This window comes from Piliocolobus tephrosceles, unplaced genomic scaffold, assembly GCF_002776525.5.
Source record: "Piliocolobus tephrosceles isolate RC106 unplaced genomic scaffold, ASM277652v3 unscaffolded_19, whole genome shotgun sequence".
NCBI lineage: Eukaryota > Metazoa > Chordata > Mammalia > Primates > Cercopithecidae > Piliocolobus > Piliocolobus tephrosceles.
The window spans coordinates 2,581,602-2,605,893 of NW_022300975.1; the positions used below are offsets into that span (position 1 = coordinate 2,581,602).

The 24,292-nt window shown below is 37.0% G+C and overlaps 2 protein-coding genes and 1 pseudogene across 6 annotated transcripts in view; 1 reads left to right on the forward strand and 2 right to left on the reverse strand.

Annotated features, from left to right (window-relative positions):
- Positions 1-7,137, reverse strand: part of LOC111543003 (E3 ubiquitin-protein ligase DZIP3) — a 109,308-nt gene extending 102,171 nt beyond the window's left edge. For 3 of the 5 annotated variants that reach the window (XR_002731730.2, XM_023212734.2, XM_023212710.3), the window contains exon 1: positions 6,789-6,945. The gene's annotated coding sequence lies outside the window, so the exon portion shown is untranslated. Of the gene's footprint in view, positions 1-6,525 lie in introns of all 5 variants that reach the window. The other 2 variants (XM_023212749.3, XM_023212718.3) reach the window with 2 other exon arrangements.
- LOC111543020 (protein CIP2A) overlaps positions 6,988-24,292 on the forward strand; it is a 39,160-nt gene continuing 21,855 nt past the window's right edge. Inside the window, exons 1-8 of the mRNA XM_023212763.3 lie at positions 6,988-7,360; positions 11,441-11,588; positions 13,991-14,097; positions 14,871-14,965; positions 15,561-15,657; positions 17,662-17,784; positions 17,918-18,063; positions 20,951-21,026. Coding sequence (XP_023068531.1) covers positions 7,259-7,360; positions 11,441-11,588; positions 13,991-14,097; positions 14,871-14,965; positions 15,561-15,657; positions 17,662-17,784; positions 17,918-18,063; positions 20,951-21,026 — 894 coding nt within the window. The 5' untranslated portion in view covers positions 6,988-7,258. The remainder of the gene's footprint in view (positions 7,361-11,440; positions 11,589-13,990; positions 14,098-14,870; positions 14,966-15,560; positions 15,658-17,661; positions 17,785-17,917; positions 18,064-20,950; positions 21,027-24,292) is intronic.
- On the reverse strand, positions 21,879-22,005 carry LOC111545412 (annotated as a pseudogene).

Consider the following 24,292-nt stretch of genomic DNA (forward strand, 5'->3'; position numbering starts at 1 on the left):
TATCTCCAACCCTGACCACTCCTTTAACTACCAATAATTTGATAGCCTACTCAACCTCTCCTGGATGTCTAACATCACAACATAACCTAAATAGAAATCCAGATATCTGCCCCTCCCCACAAGAAGGCTGAAGCAGAGCCACCCAGTCAAATCAGGCCTGGATCTGGTTGCAATCCACCACAAATCTGTGGGCAAGAAATAAATGCTCATGGTCTCAACCATTGTATTTTCAGGTGATTTGTTATTTGGCATACATCAATTAGCACTCCATCCTATCTAAAATTGTAACACCTTGTCCTGACTTTGATACTTCCTATTCCTCCTTCCTTTCTTCACTCCCTAATACTTACTACTATCATTCATGTAATTTTACTTATATACCTTATTGTCTATATCCCCCATTATAAGAAAACAACTTGGGCGGAAATTTTTGTCTATTTGATTCACTGCTGTATCCCCAGAACATAGAAATGGACCTAGCATCAAGGGTTCATTAAATATTCAGGAGACGAATGAATAAACAATTAGCCCCGTGTTCACACCCCTGGTGTAATTCCCATATTACAAGACTTAGTATGCTGCAAACTCTGCAGTTCTGTCAAAACTATAATTCAAGTCTTCATTCAGTCTAATTCATCTACTATTACTTAAACCCTGGTTACTAGAGATGATACATTCAGGATAGAAGACAGTGTGTTCTTTCTAGATTTTTCCAGAAGAAATAAAGGAGTTAGACAGCACTACATTTGAGTTACAACATGCCGAGCAAGTGTTACTTACTTCCATCAGGTGTGTTTCTGAAACTATAAATTACGGAAAATATCTATGCAAAATCTAAAGTACAGACAGTAATAAAAATTTACAGGTGGGTGTGGTGGCTCATGTCTGTAACCCCAGCACTTTGGAAGGCTGAGGCAGGATTGCTTGAGGCCCAGCAGATTGAGTCCAGCCTGGGCAACATAGCAAGACCCTGTCTCTATAAAAAATTTAAAAATTAGGCAGATGTGGCGGTGCTCGCCTGTAGTCCCAGATACTCAGAGGCTAAAGTGGGAGGACTGCTTGAGCCCAGGAGCTGGAGGCTGCAGTAAGCTATTTTTTTTTTTTTTTGAGACGGAGTCTCGCTCTGTCACCCAGGCTGGAGTGCAGTGGCCAGATCTCAGCTCACTGCAAGCTCTGCCTCCCGGGTTTACGCCATTCTCCTGCCTCAGCCTCCCAAGTAGCTGGGACTATAGGCGCCTGCCACCTCACTTGGCTAGTTTTTTTGTATTTTTTTAGTAGACACGGGGTTTCATCGTGTTAGCCAGGATGGTCTCGATCTCCTGACCTCGTGATCCGCCTGTCTCGGCCTCCCAAAGTGCTGGGATTACAGGCTTGAGCCACCGCGCCCGGCCGCTGCAGTAAGCTATTAATCGTGCCACTACACTCCAGTCTGGTCAACCAAGTGAGATGCTGTCTCCCCTAACAAAGAAAAAAACAAAAAAACAAAAAACAAACAACAACAACAAAAATTCATGAAGAGAAATTTTATGCCAATCTTTGAAGAATGGAGGAATCGGATACTTAATATTTTACCCTAAAAAAATACCGTGTGTTCCCACAGTATTCTATTTATCTTAACAGTACTTATTCTGGTTTGTCTATTTCACCAACAAAATCTAATCTCTGAAAAAGAACTGGCATTCAATAAACATTTGATGAATAAATGACTATCAGCATTTAAAAATGTATTTACCTGACGGGTTAAAATTATTATACATTTTTAAGTGAAATGGAGATGTTTAGCTACTTTTTTTTAAAGTTTTTGGTCTATTAGCCTTCACCTTCTGCTGTGAAGAAAAAAACACAAAAACAAAATATAAAATACATGGCATAAAATAAATGACTTTAATGCAAAAATATAGTAAGGAATGCGGCCATAAAAAAGAACAAGATCATGTCCTTGTCAGGAACATGCATGCATGGAACTGAAGGCCATTATCCTTAGTGAATTAATGCAAGAAAACCAAATACCGCATGTTCTCACTCATAAATGGGAGCTAAATGATAAGAACACATGGACACAAACAGGGGACCAACACACACTGGGCACTATCGGAGGGCAGAGGGTGGGAGAAGGAAGAGGATTAGGAAAAATAACTAATGGGTCTTAGGCTTAAAACCTGGGTGATGAAGTATCTGTACAACAAACTCCCATGAGACAAGTTTACCTATGTAACGAACCTGCACAAGTGCCCCAAACTTAGAAGTTAAGGGTGGGGGTGTGTGTGTGTGTGTGTGTGTGTGTGTGTGTGTGTGTGTATAGAGAGAGGAAATGTACTAAGACTTCAAGTTTTAAAAACCTAGAAAAATAACAAAGTAAATAAAAGATGAATGTATGAATGTATATGGATGAAATTAATAAAGACAACAGTAATTAGTGATTCTAAAATCAAAGAAAAATGAGAATTAATAAAATGAAAGTGGTTCTTGAAAAGCTGAATAAAATGGATAAACCCTTGGAAAGCTCAACTAAGAAAAAAAATATAGATAACATTAGAATGAAAATGGAAATTTAAAACTATGAGATTAAGAGAATTACTGGAATAGTGAATACAACTTTTTATCAGTAAATGTTTAATACAGAGAAACAATTATTATGCTAAAAAAACTCTATATCTAAAATTACGGAAAGGCAGAATAAATGATCAGATCTATAACTATATTAGAAATTCAAGGTCAGGCATGGTAGCTCACGCCTATAATTCCAGGATTTTAGGAGGCTGAGGTGGGCGGATCACTCGAGACCAGGAGTTTGAGACCAGCCTGGGCCACATGATGAAACTCCATCTCTACAAAAAATAGAAAAATTAGCCAGGCATAGTGGGGCATGCCTGTGGTCCCAGGGAGGATGAGGTGAGAAACTGGGCCCGGGGAGGTCAAGGCTGCAATGTGCCGTGATCACACCACTGCACTCCAGCCTGGGGAAGAGAGTGAAACCATATCTAAAAAAAAACAAAACAAGAAATTCAAATATTTGCTAATTTTCTACCATCTACCACTAAATAAGCTATCAAGCTTAGTTATTTTACAGACCAGTTGTGTACAGCCCATAAGGATCAGATAATTTCTATGATTCTTATTATCCCACAGCATAAAAAAGATGAAGCACTTCTAATATCTTTTTCAAAGGCAACATATAACCCAAATTTGATGTGAGAATAAAGAAAAATATTACTGAAAATGCTCACTTATCAACGGGTATGTAATAAAATCCTGAATAAAATACCAGCAAATCAAAGCCTGAAGCATAAAAAACAGGATTGTTACTACTGTCTGCGTGACCTTAGGCAAATTACTTCCCCTTCCTCTGTCTTAGTTTTTTCATCTGTAGCATGGCGATCATTACAGTACCTACAGCATGCCGTTGTTATAAAGATTAGATAGTAAGTAGAAACTCCTTAAAATAGTGCTTGGCACATGGTAAATGCTCAATAAGTGTAAACTATTATTACCCCAAGAACAAAAAGGCAACATAATCCACTGTGTTATAATTTTAAAGTGAAAAATAAAATATATAAATGTGAAAACTAGGTAATTTTTGGCAGACATTTTTTAGAATGAAACAGATATAAAAACCAATCTCTTAAACATGAGAAAAGCCACAAATTATACTAAGTGTTAAAACACTGTTCATTCTCATTAAATTAAGTAATATAACAAAAATGTTCAAAGTTAACATGATTTTCCATATGTTGGAGCTTACACTAATGCAATAATGTAAGACAGCAAATACTGGAAGAGGTGGGGTAATTATTTGCAGATGACATATAGGTAGAAAGTCTATGTAAACCAATCTCAGGATAAACGTAGTGAGAAATAAACATAGTAAGAATCAAACAAGACAGTATGACAACTATATAACATTTCATTGAATATAAAATATACCCTGAATACTTTTCTTTGTTATTGTTGCCCACATTGCCCAGTCTGGAGTGCAGTGGGACAAACATGGCTCACTGTAGCCTTGACTTCCCAGGTTCAGGCATTCCTCAAACAATTGCCTCCTGAGTAGCTGGGACTACAGGCATGCACCACCCATACCCAGCTAATTTTTTGTTATTTTTAGTAGAGATGGGATTTTACCATATTGCCCAAGCTGGTCTTGAACTCCTGGGCTCAAGATATCCTTCTGCCTCAGCCTCCCAAAGCGCTGGGATAAAAGGCCTGAGCCACCACGCGTGGCATACCCTTAATACTTTCTATTAACTAACTCAGCGGTATCTGTATCTTCTCATTCATCCAACCTAAAAACTTAGTATCTGCTAGACTCATCCCTCTCTTCACTCCTCACATCGAGTATCAGTCACCAAATCCTACCTATTTTACCTCATATATATTTCTCAAATTTGTCACCTCTTTTCTATCTCCACCTCAATTATCTTGGTTATCCTTTAGAAAGCTCCAGAAAATTAGTGTCCCTCTTCCAGTCTTATCCCCAAAACCATATTTCATTTAGCTGCCAGAGTAATCAACCTAAAAACAAAACTGACTAGACAAGGTGCCAGTTTAAAATCAGAGATAGCCATGGACTTCAGGATGGAGTCCAAGTTTAAGGATACTAAGGCCTTTGGTCATCGGGACCTAGACTCATTTGTTTTGTTTTGTTTGACAGGGTCTCACTCTGCCACCCAGGCTACAGTGCAGTGGCACAATCACAGCTCACTGCAGCCTCAAGATCCCCCAACCTCAGCCTCCAGAGTAGCCAGGACTACAACTGAGCACAACCATGCCCAGCTAATTTTTTCATTTTTTGTAGAGATGGGGTTTCACTATGTTGCCTAGGCTAGTCTCCAACTCTTGGGCTCAAGGTCTTTCTGCCTCAACCTCCCAAAAAGCTGGAAATTAAAGGCATGAGCCACTGCTCCTGGCCTCCTCTTCCTTTTCTTCCCTTTTTGAGGCCTAAAAGTATGGATCAGTGTTTTTCAAATTAGGATATGCATGTATCTCTGATTAAAAATGTCAAGACTTATCACAGCTAGAAACGGTACATCTTACTAAACTTACATCATCAATTTTGGTGAAGATTTTTTGAGAAAGACATTGATATTAAATACAGAAGAGAATGCAAAATTTGTATGACTGCTTAAGTCAAAATCCAACAAAGATGGCACTGATAGCAGGCAACTTTGAGCATTACCCTGGGGTTCTGAATGGGGACGGTGCTGACACTCTTGTCAGTACAGATGAAAAGTGTAACACTATCAAACTCTGATCATTTCATTTGCCAATGAGCCACTGACTGTAACACTGAGTACTTAATTATGCCAGATGACAGCTGACACTTTATATTAATTCATTTTTTAACCATCTCCAAGACTGTATAGGACCTCATCTCTACTCCTCTCCTCCTCGTTCTTTCTACACTAGCCACATGGCATCCTTGTTGTTCCTGGCACACAGTAACCCACTCTAGGGTCTTTTCCTGCAATTTTCTGTCTAAAAACGTTTTCCCATAGAATACGGCTCCCTTTCTCAACTCCTTGAAGCACTTCCCCAGATGTTGCTTTCTTAATGAGGTCTATCCTGACCTCCCCATTTCCCTTATCAATTACCAACATTATTCTAGAGTAATAACGTCTATTTTCCTCTTTATATCATTTCCCTTATTTATTGTGCTTATTATTTGGTTCCCTACCAGAATGTAAGTTGCATGCCAGTAGTATTTTTGTTTTATTCACTGAATCTATTGTGTCTAGAAAAGTGCTTAGCACATTGTAGATTCTCAATGAATGAACAGTCATTCGAAACAGGTATTTCTCTCGGCCAGATTTTACCTAAAGAAGATTCTGAAGTAGTGAGAGCTTGCCTAGAGTCACAGCGTCAAAGGCGGAGCTAGAATCTGTAAGCAACCTGGCTCTCTACTCTTTACCATTGCTGCATGTTACTGCATGGTGCCTTGCATTTATGTGGTGAATTTCAAAAATACTTTTTTCTATGTTTCCCTTACTAGACAGTTCCCTCGCAGCAGGGGATACTATCTTCATCTCTGCGCCCTGCCCGGCAGTTTCTAACCCATGTTACACGCTCTACAATTGTCTACGGAATGAATGAAAGCATGAATGAACACATAAGCTACCCAAAGATTTTTACATGAAAGTCCCAACTGGTTAAATCATTTTTACCTTTCAGATTTCGTTTTAAACTTTTGTAAAAAACAAAACCAAAACACCAAACCTGTCTTCAAAAATCTAGTAATTCAAAAAATGCTTTCTCAAGTGAAAAAACATGATTTCTAAAAAACGACTTAATTAAATGGAAATGTACCCTATTCTTACAATTTCTACATCCCGGTTTTTAAAGCTTTATTCGACGTCAGGAAATATTAAGCAAAAACCTCCAAAACCAGTAACTGATTCGCTTCATTATATACACATGCAATAATATTATCTCCGATCAAAAACACGCAAATAATAGTGCCATTTTCGTAGACATTGAGAAATATAAAACAATCAATCACGCCAGAGAGAAACAGACACCTTCACTTACAAAAACTGACGCTAACGAAAACACCCTCCGGAGCAATACCTGGCCCAGGGTCAGCAGGAGGTAGCCTTCTCGAATAAATGTGACAAATACTATGGTCAAGGCATGACTAATTTGCCACATAATGCCAACGTCCATAGGTTGACTCTGAGAAACTACCATTCCCGGGCAGAAGGGGCGGGTGTAGGAGAGATTTAAAAACGAAGCCCCTCCCAGGCCGCCTCAAAATCTAGGGCCCAAAGATTCTTCTCCTCGGAGCTCCTCACCGTGTCTAGACTAGGGGCAAGCGACCATTTCTCAGGTAGAGGATGACGCACAAAGGAAAAACTGGCCATCCAGCATGAAGGACGAGGAAGCGCACGAAAACAGAGCGCACAGCTGAACGAGGAATCCCCTTCGCCTAACCGATTCCTCTCCCGAGAAATCGCGAGATTTCTCGCCTTCACGGGATCTCAAGCCGAAACCTCGCGGCCTCTCAGACGAGGGTGGGTTAGCAGGGGCAGCTCCCAACCCCCGTCCCGGACCCACACAACACCTGGACCCCTGGCCCACCCCGGCCGTCACCGAGAACGGTCCCCCAGAGTGCCTAGGTTCTTCCGGAGCCCGACCGGATCCGGAAGCTTCTGGGAGCGAGGGGGTGGGACCGAAAAAAAAAAATCAAAAAAAGCGCGGCGAAAGCTAAAGGCCGGCGCAGGCTGGGAGGTGGTGGTCCCCAAGCCGGGCCGCGGCCGGTGCGATGGACTCTACTGCCTGCTTGAAGTCCTTGCTCCTGACTATCAGTCAGTACAAAGCCGTGAAGTCAGAGGCGAACGCCACTCAGCTTTTACGGCACTTGGAGGTGAGAGGCTCTGGGGTGGAGGACAGATGGGGCTCCCCTAGTAATTCTTAGTTCACAGTGAGTCCGAGGAGTGGCGGCCCCAGCCTGGGAAAGAAAGGACGGTCCTTCGATCCATCTGTTGTCTTTTCGTACTGGTAAAGGCGAGTGAGTGTCGGGGTTCCGCTGGCCGCAGCGAGAGGCAAGAGCGCCCACTGAAGGCTCCAGGAAAAGTGGGAGTGGGGCAAAAGGTTGGGAGGTTTAGGCTGTGTTCGAGTAGGTAACGGAAAAAGCTCGGAGCTTTATCTTTTCCTTTGCTTCTGGTTTTGGTTTTTCTACGAAACCAAGCCCTCAATACACAGCTATTCTCAGTGACAGAAAGTCATGATTAAAACTTGGTTTTGCTCTTCGGTAATCTATAATTGAATTTGTTGCTTCCTGCTCTTATTTGAACTCGGGTTGAACTCAAACTTGAAAAACATTACTTCAACCTTAAGAAGCAGTTCCCCTTCCTAGTAAGCGTAATCCTTTTTCTTTACCAAAATACATTGCTCACAGTTTTTTAATCCTAGAATGCTGAATTGCCTTTTTTTCTGTTCTAGTGATATGTGTTCAGACGATACCATTTGTTTTAGGATCTTAATCTTCTGCTGTCATTTGTTTTGCATTTACAGAATTCAAACTAACATTGACCTCAGTTTAATTTTTTTAAAGCTGAGTTAAGGCTTATTTTAACTCTCTGTGTCACAGCTTTCTTCTGTTAAGATAGAACTGAACATAATTTTAAAATATATTGTATTTGTTAACCCTATGACAAAAGACTAATGTGCCAAATATTTGTAAAATATTACAGAAAAAAAATGATTTCAAGTAGTAGAGCAACAGCAGGTGTTAGTGAATCTGCTGTGGTATTAAATGTGTCTGTCTCTTCTTGAGCTTCACTGGTGCTCCTCTTCTCCCTACTTCAGGTGCCCATCTCCTAAGTACATTTGTTTTCTCTTTTTCCTTCATTACTTAAGAAGTATCTGCAAACCTAATAATTAAGATGTTAGCTATTAAATGCTTAAGGCTTTGCTTCTGAATTAGCATAGACTCCAGAAGCCGCAGAATAAGCAGGGGCGTCAGTTTATTTTAAAAATTGGGAGTTAAGCATTTTGTATGCTGTTCTGAAACATTACCTTTCTTAGAATAAACAGGTAGGTTGTGCACTGAAAGAGATTTAAGGCCAGGTACAGTGGCTCACACCTGTAATCCCAACACTTTGGGAGGCCGAGGCGGGCGGATCACCTGAGGTCAGGAGTTTGAGACCAGCCTGGCCAACATGGCGAAACCCCATCTCTACTAAAAATACAAAAATTATATGGGCGTGGCGTCTCTCTGTTGTCCCAGCTACTCGGGAGGCTAAGGCAGGAGAATCGCTTGAACTCAGGAGGCTGAGGTTGCAGTGAGTCGACATCGCACCACTGCACTCCAACACTCCAACATGGGTGACAGAGCGAGACTCCGTCTCAAAAAAAAAGAGAGACTTAAACAAAATATGGGATGGGGCCTTTACTGTATTCCTAAACTTTGAAGGGGTTTACAGAAAAGTCTTCTACCATTGTTGCAAAGGTATGAAGAGCACTGGCTTCAGGTTACTACTACAAAGGACTTTTTGTAATTAAGAGATAACATACATACAGAGCATAAAGTGCATTAATCTTAAGTGAAGAGTTTGATAGTTTTTAATATATAGGTACCGTAGCTATCATATTGGTAGCTAACATATAGGTAGAGTAGTAGCTACCACCTGTATCATGATATAGAATATTTCTAGCCCCATAGGGTTTCTTCATTGCCCCTTCACATAAGGTTCAGGTAAGTAGACTCATACAGTATGTACTCTGGTGTCTGGCCTTTTCCGCTCAATATATTCTGTGAAATTCATGTTGCACAGGTACCACTACTTCATTTCTTTTTTATTATTATTGCTGTGTAGAGTTCTGTTGTATAAGTGTACCACAGTTTACATATACTTGCCTGTTGATAGGCATTTGGGTTGTTTACATTTCTGGGTGGAATTATGAATAAAGCTGTTGTAAACATTTCATACATTTTTGGGGATATATGCACACATTTATATACTTAGGAGTAGAATTGTTAGAGCATTGAGAAGGCCTGTGTTCTGTTTTAGTTGAAACTGTCAAACAATTTTCTGAAATAGGCCATTTCGCCTTCCCACTAGCAATATGTGAAATTTGCCATCACTCATCCACACCAATCCTTGATGTTTTCATATTTCTTAACTTTAACCATTTTGGTTGACAGTATTTGTATTTTTAATGGTGAATGTCTTTGTGCAGACTTCATGAGTGCGAGATCTGAGTATGCAGAGAGAGATAGGTATCGTGTGAAAGGAGATTATTCATTCTTCTCTACTTCTCCCACCCTTTTTTATAGCCCCATGCGGAGTGTAGGCTTTGAATGTTTGATGACTGGCAAAGCTGAGCTAATCTGATTTTTAATGATGGTATTTCATAGCACTAATTTTGTGTAGTAATTAAAAGCATGAATTCAGGAACCAAGCTGCCTGGGTATGAATTCCAGTTGTGCTTCTTTACTATCAGTGTGTGCCTCAGTTTACTCATCTGCAAAACAAAATAGTGGTACCTACTTTATAGAGTTATTGTGAAGATGAAAAGACTTCACATATGTTAAGTGCCTAGATCGATGCCTAGGCCAGGATAAGCGCTATGTAAGTATTAGTTATTATTAAAATAAATTATGTTTGTATTAAGACATTCAGTGTATATGAGTAAAGGGAAAAACTTGTAAAGCAATTTTTATTTTACCTAGTACATCTAATTATTACATGTTAGACAATTTATGTCATTGAGATACAGGACCAATCCTGTAGAGAATCATTTTTAAAACAGAAAATGTCTGACTCTGGAGAGCTAGATTTATAAATAAGCAACAGGGTAATGCCCAGAGTATTTCCTACCCCAGAATATCTGTTACTGGTGTCTGTACTTTCATATTTGGACTTATTTTTTCTCTTATAGACTTTTACTTTAGTAATGTTAAAACACTCCCTGGGAACAGATGATGTGAAACTTTTATCAGCAAAGCTTTAGAAGAAAAATTGATGTGGGTGAGAGAATAAAGGGAGGATACAGAAAGGAAAGTTTAGAGGGATGCTAAAGCAGCCTGCTTAGGCTTGATCTTATTAAAATAAGTATTCAGGACAGATTTAGTCTTATTCTAAGGTAACTAATGGTTTTTCCATCTTTGTAGAAAAGATATGCTTTATAATAAATACATCTCTAAAGTGTGTTGAAAATGCATGCTTTGTGACAACTGCTTTTGGCCTTCAGTTCCAGCTTTACCTCCTCTCTTCTCTCTCACTCTGTGTTTGTGTGTGTGTGTGTGTGTGTGTGTGTGTGTCTGTGCATGCATGTATGTGGCTTACAGATTACAAGAAAGTAAAAAAAATGGAATAATCAGAAATAAAATTTTTCAATGCTTTGCCTGCTACTTCAAAAAAGATTCACTTTTCACTTCCTTCTTTGTACTCCCTTAACTTCTGAGCTCACCTATTGTCTTTGGAAAGGAGCAGAAGGAATAATCACATAGCTACCCTTTGGGCTTCATTTTTCATTTTTCTCCCTCAAAGTGAGTAGAATGTACTAGAATTTATTTGCAAAGTAAATATATTGGTAGTAGAGTGCAGATTTGTAGGCTATGCCTTCATTGCCTGTTCAATGTAGTGTGAAGGAGAAATATTGCCAGGAACTCAAAAGTTTGCTAACTTAGGAAATAGAAATATAATGTACTGTAGGGTAGTATAATAGGCAGACCTAACTGAGATAGTATAAGAAGCTAAGAAAAGCTTCCTGGTGGAAATTATTTTAAACTGAGATCCAAATGATTACTTTAGCTAGTGAGGGAGGGATTAGGGAATTGATAGGTAATCTAGGCAGGGGTGAATTTTTCACAACATGTGTGAAATTTTTAAATTGGGAAGGTAGCAGTGGCACTTTGAAGGAACTGAGTTTATTTGAAATGGAGAAGAGATAAAAATTGCCATCTCTTAACCAACACATTTTGATTACTATTTTATAGGTAATTTCTGGACAGAAACTCACACGACTGTTTACATCAAATCAGATATTAACAAGTGAATGCTTGAGTTGCCTTGTAGAGCTACTTGAAGACCCCAACATAAGTGCTTCACTGATCTTAAGTATTATTGGTTTGCTGTCTCAACTAGGTAATGCATTTAATTTCTCTTTTTTAGTTTTTGGAAGATGTATGAACAATATTTTAAAGTGCAGGCTTAGTTATAGAATCTCTTCAAGAATGATTCACCTTCAAAGACTTCTCAATCTAATGCTTATTGTGAATCTTTTGAAAGAGGGAAATATTTTATACAGCATTTCTAAAAATATTGGACCAAGGAATCTGAAGCATGTGAAAGGTTCAGTGTTCTACAGAGAAGAATGCACTTTGGGAAATACTGGACTACTTTCAAATTAAAAAACAAAACCCCACACATAATGTCAGTATTAAATACACCACTAGAAAGTCATAGCTACTGATTAAAGAATCATCTTCTGTAATAGATTACACTGAATTTAGAACTAAAGATAAAAGTACTGATATTGGGTTTTTTTTTTTAAGACAGAGTCTGGCTCTGTTGCCCAGGCTGGAGTGCAGTGGCACGATCTCTGCTCACTGCAAGCTCCGCCTCCCAGGTTCACACCATTCTCCTGCCTTAGCCTCCCGAGTAGCTGGGACTACAGGCGCCCGCCACCACACCTGGCTAATTTTTTGTATTTTTGGTAGAGACGGGGTTTCACTGTGTTTGCCAGGATGGTCTTGATCTCCTGACCTTGTGTTCCACCTTGGCCTCCCAAAGTGCTGGGATTATAGGCGTGAGCCACCGCACCCGGCCTGGTTTTTGAATGTTCATTTAGTGGTCACTTTACCCCAGTTTGGGCCAGGGCAGTAGGGATATTTCTTTGTGTGATTATAATAATAATATATGCATAGTTTAAAAAATTCTAGTGATCCAGAAGTATTAACACAGAGCAGCATTGTCCAATAGAATTTTCTTCAGTGACAGAATGGTTTTAAAACTGTTATCCAGTATAGCAGCCACTAGCCACATGGAGCTATTAAACATTTTAAGTGTGGGTAATGGACTAAGGAACTGAATCTTTAATTTTAATTAATCTCAATTTAAATAGCCACATGAAGGCTAGTGGCTGCCAAATTAGACAGCCCAGACATAGAGTAAAATGGGATTAGCCTGTACCCATAACCACCAGCCCTCATCTTTTCAGCTTTGGGGATATAATCTCATTTCATGGCTTGATATGTTTCTTTGCAGATATTTTTCTATGCTGTAACAAAACAATAATTTTGAATCTTTAATTGGTTGTTTTCAGCACAAATGGTGTTGCGGAGCACCAGATGTTTCTTTCCATATCGGTATCTTTAATAGCTGCCTAGTGCCATAATTACAGGGTACTGTAATTTATTCAACTATTCCCCTAATAGTGGACACTCAAAGTTCTTTAAGTTTTGGTATTGGAATCAATAGTGCAGTGAACATTCTGTGTAATTTTGCTCAAATATTAATGTGTTTCTGTTAAATTCCTTTAGAGTTTCTAGATAATTCTAAAATTTGATAACCATTACTAAATTGCTTTCCAAAAAGATTCTTCCACTTCTAACATCCACCAACAGTTTGAATGAATATGCTAGTCACTTCCAACATTTATACTTTAGAAGCATTTGGGGTTTACAGAAAAATTGAAATGATAATCTTTTTAAATTTTTTCACAGATACATAATATTTATACAAACTTATGGGGTACGTACGATATTTTGTTACCTGCATAGAGTATGTGATGATCAATTCAGGGTATTTAGGATATCCATCACAAACAAGGATTTATCATTTCTATGTATTTAGAACATTTCAAGTCCTCACTTGTAACTATTTTGAAATATACAATACATTGTTAACTGTAGTCACCTTACTCTACTATCAAACATTAGAACTTATTCCATCTGATTGTGTGCTTCTATCCATTAACCAATCTGTCTTCATCTCCCCCACTAACGGCTCCCGCTCCTCACCCTTCCCATCACCACACACTCACCCATATTCTTCCCAGCCTCTGGTAACTGTCATTTTCCATTTCCATGAGATCAACTCTTTTAGCTCCTACACATGAATGAATACATGCAATATTTTTCTTTCTGTGTCTGGCTTATTTCACTTAACATAATGGCCTTCAGTTCCACCCATGTTGCTGCAAATGACATACATTCTTTTATATAACCAAATAGTATTCTATTTGGTTATATACCATAAAGTGACAATCTTTTAATATTCAAGGTAAGAGATTTTAATTTGATGCCAAAATAAATTAGTATCAAAGAAAAGGCTTGCTACAAATGTGTAAAGTTTTTTCTTTGATACTAATTTATTTTACATAGAGAAATCATTTGAATTTATGAATTGGAGGGTTATAGAAAAGAAAATAGCCATATCATACCTTTTTTAATGATAAATTCATATGAAATAAATTCTATATGAATTATCTGTGAAAACCTTATAAGAAAATGATATATTTTGTGCTATTTTATTTTGACTTACAGCTGTAGACAATGAAACCAGAGATTGTCTTCAGAATACATATAATCTGAATAGCGTGCTGGCGGGAGTGGTTTGTCGGAGCAGCCACACTGATTCGGTGTTTTTGCAGGTATACACACCCACACAGTATATTCCCCTTTCCTTATTGTCAGATCAAAATTGATAGTTTCTGTCATAAACTGCTGACTTACAGTGTATATGTGCTATGTAATAAATACTATGTAATTAGGCGCAGTTCATCTGATTAAAAGCTGGTTGCACACATACTACAATTTAAATATTTCTAGAGAAGAGGAGCTTATCCATTTCTAGCACCATTATTGAAGAAAAACAAATCTACATTATAACTGCTTTGACTTATAAACACAGATGTCTGTGTTTTGAGACATAAGCTATTTATATTAAAATTGTAATGTGAGTTGGCATCTAGTCTCAGTCTGTGGAGGAAACGTTCTACAAAAATTAAAACTATAGATATAGTTTATTTAATATAGATTCAAAGCTCTTCATATTTCATTCACTAAAATGTCATCAGTTGTAAGAAAGAAAAACATCACAAATTAAATTGACATGCAGTTTTGGAGATGATAAAATGTGAAGAAGGGTATCTTCTAATTGATGGACTACATGTGTTTCAACCTGCATTCAAGTTTAAGATGACTAAGTGAACAAGGTTGATAACCATGTTCTGAGACAGAATACATAGAAATGTGTGAATTGAGGGAAGAGCCCTAAAGTTCTTACATTACTTTATATGTGTTTTTCAACAAAAGTGTTTTAGGAAATGGAAAAGGACATGCTCAGAATGTGTCTGATAGTCCATTATTTTAAGCAGGCGATGTTTTTATATGTTTATGTTTATAACTATTTTCTTATTCTCAGTGCATTCAACTTCTACAGAAGTTAACATATAATGTCAAAATTTTCTATTCTGGTGCCAATATAGATGAATTAATTACCTTCCTGATAGATCACATGTGAGTATGCGATCAAACATAAAATCAAATAGTCTATTTATTTTTAAACTATAACCATGTGGTAGATCAATTTTCTTAGATAACATTTTCTAACTATGTAAACTGAGTGAGACTCCGATTCTTATTTGTTCTGCCCAGATGATTTTAAGGATCAAAAGTTGTAAAAGTATGTGACCTCATTCATTGGTGAAAAAATGTAAAAAGGAAAAAAAATTGTAAAGCAGCTTTAATTTTCGTAAGAAAAATTTATGGACTGAATTGATTTGGCCAGAAAAAAATTGCTGAAACTGAAAATTGTGTAGTTATTCTTGTGGGAAAATATACTGATGAAACAGCACGTGGTCCACACTGACAGTTATTTCCAGGTTTTCATGATGGAATTGAATAGGGTAATTTGGTTTTAAAACAAGAGATAAATGATCGATACTATTTAGAGTTTCCCTGGCTTCTTATGTTAATTAGATTTTTTTTTTGGCATGTAAAAAGGAATTGAAAAGTATAAACTTAACTATGTCATTTTGACTTAGAATGATGTTAATGCTTTTTTTCTTTTACTGTTTTTTTCTTTAAACAAAACACTGATGTAAAACAACAGTCAATCTTCTGAAGATGAGTTAAAAATGCCTTGTCTAGGATTATTGGCAAATCTTTGTCGGCACAATCTTTCTGTTCAAACACACATAAAGACATTGGTAAGAAGTTTATTTCTTTTTAATTTTCTTGTTTTATGGTAGATTCTCTGCTTAAAGAAAATTGTATTTATCTTTTTCTTTAAAACAAATTTGAACAAGGATTCTGTGTCTTATTGGCTGACCCATCAAAATTAAGAGTCATACTGACATATAAATAACTTGAAGCACTTCAGCCTTCCTGTATGTTGTATTGAAGACTGAGTGTTAAGGGTTAATGCAAATACTTAAGTTTTCCTTAGCATGGCATCCCAAAATACACTGAGTAGTACAAGAATTACTAAATTATTTTGTGCTCTTAGAAGGGAGGCACATCACTGGCAGTCCCATTTTTCTCAGTCTTGTGTTTCCACAAAATCAATGGCAACTCCAACAGAAAGATTCATGAGTTAAGTGCTCAGTATGAACCAACAGTACTTGTGATAAGTGAAGACACGCAAATGAATTTAACTGAATCACTTTTAGAAGTATATTAAATCGGCCGGTCACGGTGGCTCACGCCTGTAATCCCAGCACTTTGGGAAGCCGAGGTGGGCGGATCACAAGGTCAGGAGATCGAGACCATCTTGGCCAATATTGTGAACCCCTTCTCTACCAAAATAAAAAAAATCAGCCAGGCGTGGTGGCACACACCTGTAGTCCTAGCTACTCGGGAAGCTGAGGCAGCAGAATCGCTTGAACCGGGGAGGTGGAGGTTGCAGTGAGCCGAGATTGCGCCACTGCACTCCAACCTGGTGACGGAGTAAGACTCCATCCTAAAAAAAAAGAGGTATATTAAATCAAGCAAGTTAGTAATTCTTTAAGGTGCTTTGTGAACAATTTCCCTGCTGTGCTATTGGGCATTACCTGTTTGATTTTAAATTTAATATCTCACTTGTTCAAGTGCTACATTTTTCTACCCTGGTCCTACTTTGTAGGTGGAGTTACTGTGTGTGTGTGTGTGTGTGTGTGTGTGTGCGCGCGCGCGCGTGTGCACACGTATGTATAGTGTGTGTTTTTCAGTTTCTGAATTGAAAAAAAAGTTCGGCCGGGCGTGGTGGCTCAAGCTTATAATCTCAGCACTTTGGGAGGCCGAGATGGGCGGATCACGAGGTCAGGAGATCGAGACCATCCTGGCTAACACGGTGAAACCCCATCTCTACTAAAAAAATACAAACAACTAGCCGGGCGAGGTGGCGGGGGCCTGTAGTCCCAGCTACTTGGGAGGCTGAGGCAGGAGAATGGCGTAAACCCGGGAGGCGGAGCTTGCAGTGAGCTGAGATCTGGCCACTGCACTCCAGCCTGGGCCACAGAGCGAGACTCCGTCTCAAAAAAAAAAAAAAAAGTTCATATTTAGGAAACAAATATAAGAAAGAATAAACATTTGCTCATAGTTCCATGTGTAGAAACTGTTCTTCACCAAGATTGTGTCTGTCTATACGACTGTCAGCCATATAGAAAGGACCCATCTCGCTCACACCTGTAATCTCTTAAATCTAAATGATAATCAGCAAATATGGCAAAGTTAATTGCCGCTCCACGGTGTGTAATGTAAAACAAATTCTTAAATTTGCTGAATATTCTTTTGCTTCCACCACAATTATGAGTTCCTCATTACAGTTCTTTTGTTAACACAAATGCTAAGCAACTTTTCCTGCAGTATTTAAGGTAGCTCTTTTGTTCCGCTCTGCATGTATCGCTTTATTAGAACTGACACCCTGATTTACCATCATTGAATTATTTATTCTGAGGTGTCAGAACTATGGAAATATTTATCTCCCACTCATTTGCACACATTTAGCAAATTATTTTTTTCTCTGGGTACTCTCTTTATAACAATTTTTGAATTTAAATTTATCTCTGATCTAAATGTCTCCTGTAAAACATTTATCTTTTAAATGCAAGAATCATTTAATAAAGTTGATAATGATGTTTAAAAAAGTTTGCCCACGCTGTGCAGGATATACTTTTTAAACCAAAATATAAAATTTATAATTCTAATTTATGTTTTAACTTTTTTTTCCTCAGAGTAATGTGAAGTCTTTTTATCGAACTCTTATCACCTTGTTGGCCCATAGCAGTTTAACTGTGGTTGTGTTTGCACTTTCAATATTATCCAGTTTGACATTAAATGAAGAGGTGGGGGAAAAGGTAAATACGATTTTTCGAATTTATTCTGAAGTTTCTAGTCTTATATTTTAAAAGTCATTGAGACTTTTTTATTTTTACCTTTTAGGATGGTGTCAATTTTTTGTGTAATATGCTTTTCTAATTTGTCCTTAAGCTATTCCATGGTCGAAATATTCATCAGACTTTTCAACTAATATTTAATATTCTCATAAACGGTGATGGCACTCTAACTAGAAAGTATTCAGTTGACCTACTGATGGATCTCCTTAAGAATCCTAAAATTGCTGATTATCTCACCAGGTATGATTCACTTCAGTCAATTTTAGAACTTTTTTTTTTTAAATCAAGATGTGTTGGTTATAAACGGAATTGTCTTCTTAAAATATAGTAAACTTGGAGTCTACTGACTTGGAGTCTACTGGACGAAAATGTTTTGATGTGCTTTACTCACACTCTTTTTTCTTTCCTATACTGAAATGGAAAGTATAACAAAGTCATTGTCTATGTGTGTATTTCAGTCTTTGCTTTAGATCAATAGAGTTGTGCCATTCTCCAAAATATAGACATCTTGGCTAATTTATTTTAAAACCAGTTTTAAAACTTAAGCAGCATTATTATTATTTGAAAGAATATTTTTATTATAGGGACAATAAAAATATTTCTACATAAATTATAAATAAATGAAACATAGTGTTGAAACATTGATGTCATTATATTTGTGTCTTTAATTTTTGTATAAAAATGGATAATGTTTCCTTTGGTGTGTGCCTCTTTTCATAGGTAAAATAGGAACACATGTTCATATGTCCTCTCTATCTCAGTATATTTCATATGATCATTTATGTTTTAAGATCAGGTAGTAATTGTTTTCCAACGAGCTTGTGGCCTTTTTGCATTCTAAGTTAAATTTTGCTGGGGCCTATGCTGCTTTGTCATCCTAAATTAGGAAATAATTGAAATTGTTTCAAAGAGTTTCACATACAAGAAAACATTTACTGAGCCCCACCTATGATCAGGCACTTAGCAGCAACAGGCTGTGAAGACACAGTCCCTGATGTTTAAGAAACATAGAATCTAACAGTTTTATTTTAATAAAAGCTAAGCACTAGGGCAAGCTCGACCACTGTTCATGTGGCTCAGCTGATTTTTGCAAAACTAAGAAGCATTCACTTTAGCATTTCACTTTTTCTTCTCTTAAGAACCTCTAGATAGGTGAGCTTTTTCTTCCAGAATGTCTTCCCATGACCTGCCTTCTCTTCATCTGTTGTGAGATTTTCCCAATATCCACGTATATCTATTCTAGCCACCAGAGAGTGCTTATTCAGCATCTTCATAGTAAACAGAAAAATTCTTTTGAATAAACCTCTTCTAGAAGACTAAAAGATAATCCAGTTTAGCATAAATAAGAAGTTGCTTAATCATTTCTTCTGTAAGTCTCTCAGTTCTATTATCTATTTTATACTCTATCCATCATAGAACCCAAGAATTACCTCTGGCAACTCCTCTTGTTTGTCTGGTATGCCATTGAACAATAACCCAGTCCTGAATCTCTTCCAAAGTCAAACTTACTGCATGGTTACTAAATAGAGCTTGAGAAAATCACACAACTTTACCTGGGCCAGACCTCTTATATTTACTTGTCAGCTTTCTCATTTCCTCCAATGGGTCTTCAAATTTATTTATTTAGAGACAGAGTCTCACTCTATTGCCCAGGCTGGAATGCAGTGGTGCGATCCTGGCTCACTGCAACCTCCGCCTCCTGGGTTCAAGTGATTCTCTTGCCTCCCACGTAGCTGGGATTACAGGCACACATCACCATGCCCAGCTAATTTTTGTATTTTTAGTAGAGAAGGGGTTTCACCATGTTGGCCACGCTGGTCTTGAACTCTTGACCTCAAGCGATCCACCCGCTTCAGCCTCCCAAAGTGCTGGGATTACAGGCGTGAGCTGCTGGCCCGACTGGTCTTTGAAATTTTTTATTTTTCTCTTGCTGCCTTTTATGCAGAAGGTGATCTTATCTTTGTTTCACAGAGGAAAAAAAAAATATCTAAATCAAGCCCCATTTGATTGGAGCTCCCCCAAATCCTTGCCACTTGACAAACTTACCTATGTTTATACCAAATTCTTAGTTTCATCCTGTTTCACTCATAAATATGTACTGTTACTCTTGGATTGTCTCATTTTGTCTTTTCTGAAGCTATTGCTCCTCTCTCTTCAGGGCCTCCTATTCAGTTCATCCTTCCCCTTTATAAATATGCTCAAAACTTTTTCTTCAACCAGATGTCCCTTTTAAAATCTTTGACCTACCATTGCATTCAAGGTGAATATCCAGATTTTCAGTATAGCCCTTCAAAAGTTCCCTAACAACCTCTCAACTTTATTTCTTCATACATTTTGTTTTTTTGTCTAATCATATCAGACAATAAATAGAACTTCCAGCTTACTAGAAATGCCCTTTCATGTATCCATGTGCTATTTCCTCTAGAGTATTCCCTCTGGAAGACTAGAATGCTTTCTCCTTTATATTTTGTTTTTAAGACTCAAGTCTGGGTTTAATATTGAGACAATATTCTTTGTTCCATAGTGTCCCATACATTCCTCCATGATATCATTATATTTTATATTACCTTGTATTATCTCTTTCTGTCCTTCTCCTTCATCTTCAGACTGTGATCTCCCTGTCAGGGCACCATCTCCCAAATCTAGGATGCATCAGTCACATGGAGTATAATGTTAGGGGTACCCCAATACTTCTTGGAGTTGTATAACATGAGTTGCTGCTCCTTCTTTATTTGCAGAGACTAATTTAATGCCTGGCAATTTTAGGTACTTTATAAAAAGTAGCTGTATAATTTGTTAGGATATTCTGTCCTTTGAATTTTTACGTAAAGTGAACACAGTCTTAAAAAAATACAGCAATTGAGGCACTGAAAATTTTAATGATTTATTTATTGCCACATGAATCACTGTTTTAATAAATGACAGAGCCAATTTATGTATATCATAATTGTAAGATATATGACAAGTTTTAAGTATAAACTTTACAAGAGTGTGTTCTATGTTAGAAGCCCAAATAAATAGATGAAAGAAACTACACATAAATTTTATGTTTATCTTGTAGATAAATCCCTTTTGATGTATCAATTTTATAATTATCATTTGATGTATATTTTTATTTTAAACCTAGATATGAGCACTTTTCTTCATGTCTTAATCAAGTATTAGGTCTTCTTAATGGAAAGGATCCTGATTCCTCTTCAAAGGTATGTAAAAACACGACTTTTCATTTAAACTTTTAAAAAACTGTAAAATGCAGAAGAATGCACAAGCTCTCTATATTTTTACAATATGGACAAAATTATGTCGCCAGTGTCTAGATCAGGATGTAGAATGTTACCAGTATTTGTGGTCCCTTTTTGTCAGTACCTACCCCTTCCTATTCCTTACTTTGCCAAGGGTAACTGCTCTAACCACTACACTGACTTCTAACAGCATACATATATGTGTATATGTATGTATATATACATATATGTGTGTATATGTATGTATATATACATATATATTTTGGAACTTTATGTAAATAGAAGCATATAATACATACATTTTCTGTCTAGACTTTCTTCGATTCAATATAATATGATGAGATTCACTCATTTCATATAGTTGTAGATTGTTAGACTGGTTCTTATTTTGGACAGGGAGTATGATTTATTGGTGAGCATGAGTAAGGGTACATTACAGTGAACGCCCTTTTGGATGTAGTGCTCACCACTTGTCCGGGAGCCACATTTTGGGATGTATTTGACCTCACAGCCATCTGGGATGAGTCACTTCTCAGCCTCCATGTCTTCAAATTTATCCACATTAAATTTGGTAAAGCCCTACTTTGAGATGTGGATCTTTGGGCAGTCAGGGACCTTGAACTTGGTCCTGCATGGCGCCTTAGTTGCATGCTCCTTATTTTGCAGATTTGTGTGGATGGACATGATGACTTGGCCACTGTGAACCCTGGCCACTGTGCCCTGGGGGCTTTCCAAAGACACCTTGCGTAATACCTCTCTGAAGCCTAGATGGGGGACAGCAGGAGATCAGAGACATGAATGTACATTGGAAAGGGCTGTCTCTTAAGGTTTCTTAGGCCAACCCATACAAGCAACAGGCTGTGTACACTACCAATGAGACAGCTGTTTGCAGTCATTGCACACAGGAGGAAAGAAGCACAATTGGTGTTCTTTTGTTTATGAACATCAGCTGTTACAAAGAAACCTGCATTTACCGTTTTCTGCATGTCTTTTGGTGAGCTTATGGACATGCTTGTCTTAGCTTTATATCTAGGCGTGGAATCACCATGTCATAGGATATACATATGTTCAGTAAGCACTATGAAACAGTTTTCAAAAAAAGTCAGTTGGACCAGTGTATGAATATTTGGTCAGTCTGCATTCTTGCCAGCAGTTGATATTTTTCCCTTTTTCATTTTAGCAATTCTAATGGCTATACAGTAGTATTGCATTATAATTTAAATTAATATTTTATTAGTAAAAATATTTTACATATTCATTTGTCATTTGTATATTCTTTGACATGCCTGTTTATGTCTCTTGCTCATTTGTTTAATGCGTTGTCTTTTACTTATAAGTAGGAAGAGTTATTTTGGAGTATTTTGAAGGGTATATAACATGCAGATATTTTTTTCCATTCTGTGAGTTGCCTTTTTACTCATGCCTTGATTTTAACATAGATCAATTTAGTGTTTATTGTTTTCCATTTAGGAACTCTTGGCTTATTCCAAAGTCACAAAGATGGACTCCATTGTTTTCCTCTAAAAGCTTCCTAGTTTTTTTTTAACTTTCACATGTAGATCTGTAATCCTCCTACAAGTGACTTTTGTGTCTGTTGTGAAGCAGGACTTTTCCAGGTCAGCCTTTACCTTACAGGTTTCTACAGAAGAAAAACATTAGAATGACTTTGAACTAATCATTTACAACAATGATCTAAAAGATAGTAAAAAGGTTGAAACAGTACAAAATTTGTTACTTAACAATATTTTCTTTTTATTTTGAACCCTAGAATTTCTAAATTCCTTTGTCATATGCAATATGAGAACTATAATTAGTATCTAAATGGATCTTAATGAAGTGACTCTCATACAATATGAGAATTATTTCTAGTTAGTGTCTAAATGGATCTTAATAAAGTGACTAGGAATCTGTAATATAAGTGCTAAATAAGGATTATTGGAGCATGGGAAAAATCTAATAATCGAATCTAAAGGTATTAAACAATCTCAGGGAATTTAGGAGGTCAAGTAGCACAGGGGAGTAGAAGTATTCTATGGGTATCAAAACCTGAAAGAGAATGGAAAAGTAAAAAAATAAAAATAAATAAAAACTTAAAACGTAATTTTTTAAAGTAAAAAATAATTCACGTTATGATAGAAGTGGGGAGCAGTGAAAGCAAAATACATCTTGGTGGGGAAGATACAGTTGAGTGTCTTTTTAAATATATAATAGTGTATAGTGTCTTTGATTATAAGGCCAGTATAACCTTGATGGCAAAACCTGACAAGGATACTACAACAAATGAAAATAATAGCTCAATATCTTTCGTGAACATATTGCAAAAATTCTAAACAAAACATTAGCAAATCAAAATCAGTGACACAGAAAAAGGATCATGTCTTATTACCAAATGAGGTTTATTCCAGGAATGCACAGATGGTTTAACATTTAGAAATTAATATAATTTCTCACATCAACAAAAAAACAGAAAAGTTATATTATCTCATTAAAGGTGGAATAGCATTTGATAAAATTTAATACCTATTCATGATAAAGATTAGCACACTAGGAATAAACCGTAACTTCCTTTCCCTAATAGAGTAATTACCTAAAATCTACTGCATCATCTTTTTAAGTGGCAAATTATTGAAGGCTTTCCTCAAGATTAGGAATAAGAAAAGAATGTTCATTATCACCAGTGATGTTCAGCTTAGTATTGGTGGTCCCAACCAGCCCAATAAGGCAAGATAAAGTAAAAAGGTACAGAGATTGGAAAGGAAGAAATAAAACTCACTATTCAGATGACATGAGAGTATAGAAAATCTAAAATCTATGAAAATCATTATAAAAAGTGAATCTATTTAACCAATTGGCTGGATACGAGATCAGTAAATACACGTTTTATTTATATTCTCGTGACAAATAGAACATGAAAAGTTTTTAAATGATGCTATTTACTGATTTTTTATAATGTCAGGTGCTTAGGGGATTAGTCTAAAGACAGTGCAATATTTTGTCATAATGATAGCCCAGTGGGACAGAATGGAGCAGAACTAGACTCACAGCATATGGTCTCCTGATTGACAACAGTAGAGTCTTGAAAGTATGGTCATTTCAATAAATGACACTGGGTCAATTGAATATACATATGGGGAAAAACTGAATCTTGACCCCCTACCTCATACCAAATGCAAAAATCAGTATAAGACAGGTTGTAGATTTAAATGTGAAAAGTAAAAATAATGAAG